General features: G+C 68.9%; 1 protein-coding gene across 1 annotated transcript; it reads right to left on the bottom strand.

The window, feature by feature from the left end:
* Window positions 1–111: 111 nt before the first annotated feature.
* On the bottom strand, window positions 112–6,103 carry MMP9 (matrix metallopeptidase 9). Its single transcript, XM_019539535.1, has 12 exons — window positions 5,461–6,103; window positions 4,823–5,055; window positions 4,292–4,440; window positions 3,824–3,952; window positions 3,552–3,725; window positions 3,287–3,460; window positions 2,673–2,846; window positions 2,386–2,541; window positions 1,803–2,004; window positions 1,536–1,675; window positions 935–1,189; window positions 112–758 (listed from the first exon to the last, which is right to left on the bottom strand). The coding sequence occupies exons 1-12, from the start codon at window positions 5,602–5,604 to the stop codon at window positions 649–651; spliced, it is 2,040 nt and encodes a 679-aa protein (XP_019395080.1). The 5' UTR covers window positions 5,605–6,103; the 3' UTR covers window positions 112–648.

Here is a 6,103-nt window from a genome sequence, read left to right as displayed (position 1 = left end):
TCCCAGGGAGCCGGAGCCCCATGTCCCGCTGCAGGCATGTCCCCCCGGCACCCCCAGCCCGCTCTGGCAGACAGGCGGCCAGACGTGCAGACAGATGGCCGCACACACGAGCTGTTTCCAAAGGATTCTGTTTATTAAAACTGTGCAAGATACAAAAATGACAGAGGCGGCAGCAGGCAGGAGCATGACACGGAGCCCCTGCTCCACGCACTTATCGAAGCTGCGGGCTGCGGCCTGGCCCAGTGCCGGGCACCGGGTCCCAGCCAGGACCCAGGCACGGGCCTTCCCGGGACGGCTCCGGGAGCAGGTGGGCACAATAGTTTTCGAGGATCCGTGCAGTTTGCACCAGGCACATCCCCTGCACAGCAGGGCAGGGCGCCAGCGGGACCCGACAGCGCTGGGCAACGGCTGGAGTCCGGCTCCCCGCCCAAGGGGGCTCCCAGGGCTGGGGCAGGCGGGCGGGGGCAGCGCCAGCGGGGAGGCGCAGCCTGAATGACCCTGGCACTGCCTGGGGAGAGCGTGGAGCAGCTGCCTGCAGCACCGGGACCTGCCTCCCCACCCCGCCGGGGGCTGGGTGGCGGGCAAGGACCTGGAGCCAGCTCCTCTGCCTCCCCGCGGTCAGGGGCAGGGGCAGGGGCGGCTGGGAGCCTACTGCTCGGGGCAGTGCAGGATGTCATACTTCAGGTAGCCCACGCGGTCCACCTGGTAGCGCGGTGTCATCCTCCAGCAGAAGCGGTCCTGGCAGAAGTGGTACTTGCCTGGGCAGAGGGAAGGGGCCAACACGGGTTAGTGGGGTCCAGCTGCCAGAGGCCATGCACAGCCCCAGCTCGCACCGCGGGGCTCCCAGAGCCTGGGGCAGCCAACGCCGTCCCACACCGGGGAGCCCGGGGCAGCCGGGCCCCGGCCCTGCCCCCAGGAGCTGCAGGCCGCTCACCTCGGTACAGGAAGACATTGCGGGCGTCGACAGGGACGCCACCGAAGGTTTCCTCAGTCTGGCGCGGGTACCCGCGGTCCACCCGCTGCACCTTCACGTCCAGCCTCCAGAAGCGCTCCCCGCTGAAGAGCAGCACCTTGCCGCGGCCCCGCTGCAGGGCTCCGGTGAGGCGCGCCGGCGCCGGCGCCAGGCCCAGCTTCTCCAGCCCACGGGGGCCCAGCACGCTCTGGCCCGTGTACACCCAGAACCGCTGGCCTGCGGGAGAGGCAGGAGCTAGCGAGCTGAGCCCGTGCCCGCCACGCACCTTCCTCCCCTCCCTTCGGGCACTGGCAGTAAGGCCTGGTGGGGAGGGGGGCTTCACACCTGCCAGCCCAGAGGTGGGGAGGGGTCTGGCCCTGCCAGGGGTCCCTGAGCTAAGGGGCTTTCCAGAGCCACAGCCACCATGCCCTTGCCTCTGGCTTTGCAGGGGCCGGGCAGGCACCGGCCCCGACAGCGGGGAGGGTTCAGGGCAGCTAGCGTGAGTGCCGGGGGCGAGGAGGGCCCAGCTCGGGGCAGAGGGGGCGGCCAGGAGGGCACCGGGCAGGGCTCAGGTGATTCTCACCCGCAAAGAAGAAAATCTTCTTGGTGAGCACGTCCTGGAAGGCAGCGTCCAGGGTGGCGGGCAGGGCCGGCCAAGTCTCCGCGATGGGGAAGGGCCCCTGGATCTTGCCCTTCAGGGACAGCGAGGTCCTCCAGTATTTCCTGCAGACAGAGCGGGCCACATCCTGACGGGCTGCAACCACCAGCGCGCCCCCTCCCCACCTGCCGCCGTGCCGCAGCTTGAGGCCCCTCATCGCAGCCCCAGGCACCGGCCGGCTCCCTGGCTCACCCGCTCTTGAAGAAGTGCATCATGCCATTGATCTCGGTGATGGCGTCGAAGGCCTGCACACGGCAGGCGTCATCGCCGGGGTCCACGGGGCTGGGCTCGGTGGGCTCTGCGGTCGTGGCCAGCGTGGTCTGGTCAGGGATGTCCGGCGTCTGGGTGGGCGGCACGGGCCCTGGCGGGGTAGGTTTGGGACCAGAGCCCCGGCCTGGCGGGGGGGACAGAGTGAGGCTTAGGACCCAGCCACGGCAGGGGCAGTGCAGGAGCAGCGCGCTGCCCCCAGCATCTGCCTTGTGGGAAGAGGCCTGCGGAGATGGCCATGCTCCAGGGGCAGACTGGGTCCCGCTGCCATGGGCACCGCAGCCATGGCAAAGGGGCACCGGGGCTCCCAACCAGCCTCTGCCCCGCGCCCCGCTCGCTCCCAGACGCGCCTGGCAGTCGGTGCCGCTCTGGCTCTGCCGGGCAGCGTTGCCATAGAAACTGCAGCATCTCTGCAGCGGAGGCTGCTGGAGATGGGCAGGTGCCAGCGGTGCCACCCGGGCCGGGGCTCCCCCTGCTCCCCTGGGCTCGGCGTCCGCCCGCCCCTCACCATAGAGGAACTGGATGCCATTGATGTCGTCCTGGTGCAGCTGGAAGTCCTCGATGTAGCTGTACATGGGGTACATCAGCGCCTCGCGGACGCTCGAGTGGTCCAGGCCCAGGGAGTGCCCGAACTCGTGGGCTGCCACCAGGAAGATGCTGTAGCCTGGAGAGCGAGCACCACAGTCAGCCTCGCTGCAGCCCTCCCCTCTGGAGGGCAGCCAGGACCCGCAGCACGGGGCTCGCGAAGGGAAGGGGAAGGGCAGGAGCCACGGGTGGAGGCGGGGAGCGCTGTACCTCTGTCTGGGCACAAGCCCCACTTGCGGTCCACGTCATAGTTGCTGGTGGTGGCACACCAGAGCCGCCCGTCCTGCCGGCCCTCGCTGGTGCAGGAGCTGTACGTCTGGCCCAGGAAGGTGAAGGGGAAGGCGCACGGGTCCCCCTGGGAGTTCCCGCCGATCACCGCCGTGTCTGCAGCACAGAGGAGGGGCCCTGGTCAGCACAGTGCCCCTGGGCTGGCCAGGACGCGCCATGCGAGGAGACCCCAACCCCAGGGGGCTGCTTGCAGCCATGTGCCCTGTGGCCCCAGCGTGGCCCCAGCCTGCGGGCACCGGGTCCGAACACCGGCCAAGGCTCCCAGGCAAGCTGTCTGCAAGTGAGCCATAGCCCTGGGAGACCCTAGGGTGCAGGAGCCTTCCTCCACCCTGCTGCAGTAAGCAGAGGCTGCAGCACTGGACTATTGCCCGAGCTGCTGCCTTGCAGCCTGGGGCAGAGACGGGTTCCCCCGGGGCTGAGCAGAGCCCGACAGGGACAGCCCTGGAGGGGATAGGGAAGCTCGCAGGCAATGGGGACACTGGCCCCGGTCCCCCCCGAGCTGATACTGCCATGCTGGCACAGCCCCGGGCTAGTACCTCTGTTGGGGCAGAAGCCATATTTCTTGTCCTGGTCGAAGTTGGCAGTGGTAGCACACCAGCGGTAGCCGTCGGAGCGCCCGGCCGTGGTGCAGGTGTCGTAGGACGTGCCATCAAAGACGAAGGGGAAGACGCACTTGGCCCCATCGCTGTTCCCGCCGTAGGTGTAGAGAACTGCGGGGGGAGGTGGTGAGACCGTCCCGCTGGGCAACACCAGCCTCCCGCAGCCCCGTGTCCCCGCCCGGCTGGCGCTCCCCACACTTACGCTCGCTGGGGCAGAAGCCGTAGAGCTTGTCTTGGTCGAAGCTGGGGGTGGTGGCGCACCAGGGCAGCCCGTCGGAGCGCCCCTCCGCCGTGCAGCGCGAGTACGACTTCCCCTCGAAGATGAAGGGGAAGTGGCAGGCGGCCCCGTTGGCATTCCCGAAGCTGGTGTTCACCACTGTGGGGGGAGGAGGGGTCACTGAGCTGCACCGGCGCAGGAGGGCATCCCCTCGGCCGTGCCCAGCACAGCAGACCCCCGCAGGGGCCGGGCCTTACCTAGCCCCGCTCCCAGTGTCCAGAACTCGTCGTCGTCGAAGTGGGCATCTCCCTGGATGCCCTGGCCTGGGGGGAAGGCGTGGGCCAGGAGCCCGTCCTTCCCATCAAAGGGGTACCCATCGCCGTGCTCTGGGGAGACAGGCCTGCTGTCACCATGCGCCTGCCCCAGAGCTCGGTCCCCGCGAGAGGACGCAGGGCCTGGATGCACGCGCCTCCTCGCACCCCACAGACACACGTCACTGCCTCCTGCACACATGCACACATGCAGGCACGCGCCCGCCTGCGGATACCCCCGTGCGCACACAGGCACCATCACATGCCCCTAGGGAAGGCAGCAGCAGAGAGACACGCCAGACACGCAGAGGGGAGCGCGACCCAGAGGCTGAACCGCAGCAGGTGCAGCCCCGCTCTGGGGGGCACCTGGTCGCGCTGCGGCAGACCCCCACCCGCCCCGGCCGCGAGTCTCACCCTGGGAGCCGAACATGATCATGATGTCGGCCTCGCCACTGTAGACTTGGGTGAAGCTCAGCGGGGTCACGGCGCTCCACACCTTGAAGGCACGCTTGAAGGCATCGTTGATCACCGAGGCGTCCAGGTCCGGAGAATAGTTCATCACCCTGCCAGGGAGCAGTGTCAGACCCCCGGGCCTGAGCCCTGGGAGGAGCCCCCAAGCCCATGGGACGGGGTCCCGGGAGGCAGAGAGGGGGAGCTGCCTGCCAGCGCCTGGTGACTGTGCCCAGTGCTGGCCCCTGCGGCACCCAGCCTCAGGGCAGTGCCCCACACGGCGCCCCACTGCTGGCTGCCCGCCGGGTGCAGGGAATCAGCCGGAAGGGGCCGCTGGGCAGGTCAGAGCCGGGCTGTACTGGGCGTGCGCATGCACGTATGTGCATGTGCATGTGCACGTGCTTGTTCTGTGTGCGCAGGAGGCATGCCTGCCTCTCCCCAGCTCCCTCCCTGCCCGCCCAGGGCTCTGCAGTCCAGCCTGCGGGAGCAGCTCACCGGTACGTGAGGTCAGTGTGGTCCCACTTGAGATTCCCCTCGAAGGTAAGAAAGGTGCCGACATCAGGCACGCCGCAGCGTGGCGCCCGCATGGCCTCCAGCGTGGCCTGGTCCAGCTCCCCCGTCACTTCCAGCCCCAGCTTCTTCTGCATGGCCCGCAGCGCCTTGGTGGTGGACTCCTGCCGCCCGCTCTTCTTCGTCTCCGAGAGGTAGCCGAAGCGGGACAGGTATTCCTGCGGGGGGGCGGGACAGTCAGCGCATGGCACGGCCGGGCACAGCGTGCCTGTGCCAGCCGATAGCGGCACACCAGCCTCTGCGGCCAATGGGCACCGGGGGTATGGGGCTGACGTCCTGTCCTGCTGCCTTTAGAGGCACAGTCCCCACGTACAGCCCGGCTGGCTGGGGCCGGAGCCTGTGACCCAGCTGGACCAGGGCCCTGCTGCCCCTCTGCCACCACCGGGCAGGCGCCCACAGACGCTCCCCGCTGAAGCGCTGGCCCCTGCTCGCCCTCCTCCTCCCCTGCTTGGTCTGCCATGGAGCAGGGCAGACAGACAAGCGGGTGACCCCAGGGCAGCTGCAGCTGGGGATTGACCAGCCTGGCTTGGGCAAGGCAGGGCGGGGGCAAGGGCAGCACTCACGTTGGCCAGCTCCATGTTCGACTTCTGGCTGACCAGCTCCCCAGGGAAGGCGATGGTGACCTGGGGCTTGGTGGGCAGCGGTCCAGCCCAGCAGCCGAGGGCCAGGAGAGCCACGGCGAGGGGGGCCAGCAGTGCAAGCCCCATGGCACTGGTGCAGGTGGTGTCGGGTCCGGTCGAGTCGGGTCGGTCTCTGCACTGCCGATGCTGCTGCCCTGGGGCTCTGTGCAGCTCGGCGCTGCCGGCTCCTACTTATAGCACGGGCGGGGGTGAGTCACGCTCAGCCGTGTCGGCTACTCACGCCCTGGTGGCGAAACGGCACAAGCCGTCGTCGCATCACTTCAGCTGTTTCAAAACATTGTTTACTAAATTTGGAGCCGGTTTGCTTCCTCCCGCTGCCCACAGGAAGTCTGAGGACACAGAAGGGAGAGGCCGGGCCTGGCCTGCACCTGGGGGAGCGGCTGGGTGAGATGTCGCAGGGCCGCGGACCCCAGACCTGCCGGAGCGGTCAGCCCCACGTGCAGCGCTGCGGCAGGCTGGGTCCAGCTCCGGCGCTGTGGGCAGCCGTGCCCGGTACCAAGAAGGGCAGGCCGGTGCCATCGGTACCCTTAAACCCTCATGCCTGGCAGGCATCTCAGCCCTGAGC

The sequence above is a fragment of the Crocodylus porosus genome, unplaced genomic scaffold (genome assembly GCF_001723895.1).
Source record: "Crocodylus porosus isolate Cpor-Errol unplaced genomic scaffold, CroPor_comp1, whole genome shotgun sequence".
NCBI classification, from domain to species: Eukaryota; Metazoa; Chordata; order Crocodylia; family Crocodylidae; genus Crocodylus; species Crocodylus porosus.
This window is presented reverse-complemented; position numbering and strand designations above follow the sequence as displayed.

What these genes read in the sequence shown, in the direction of transcription:
- MMP9 (XM_019539535.1), bottom strand. Translation starts at nt 5,604, where the DNA reads ATGGGGCTTGCACTGCTGGCCCCCCTCGCCGTGGCTCTCCTGGCCCTC. An exon ending in CACACTGACCTCACGTACCG is followed by an intron (nt 4,441 to 4,822) that starts GTGAGCTGCTCC and finishes GCTCCCTGGCAG; the next exon opens with GGTGATGAACTATTCTCCGG. An exon ending in TGGCATCCAGTTCCTCTATG is followed by an intron (nt 2,005 to 2,385) that starts GTGAGGGGCGGG and finishes CCCCCCCGCCAG; the next exon opens with GCCGGGGCTCTGGTCCCAAA.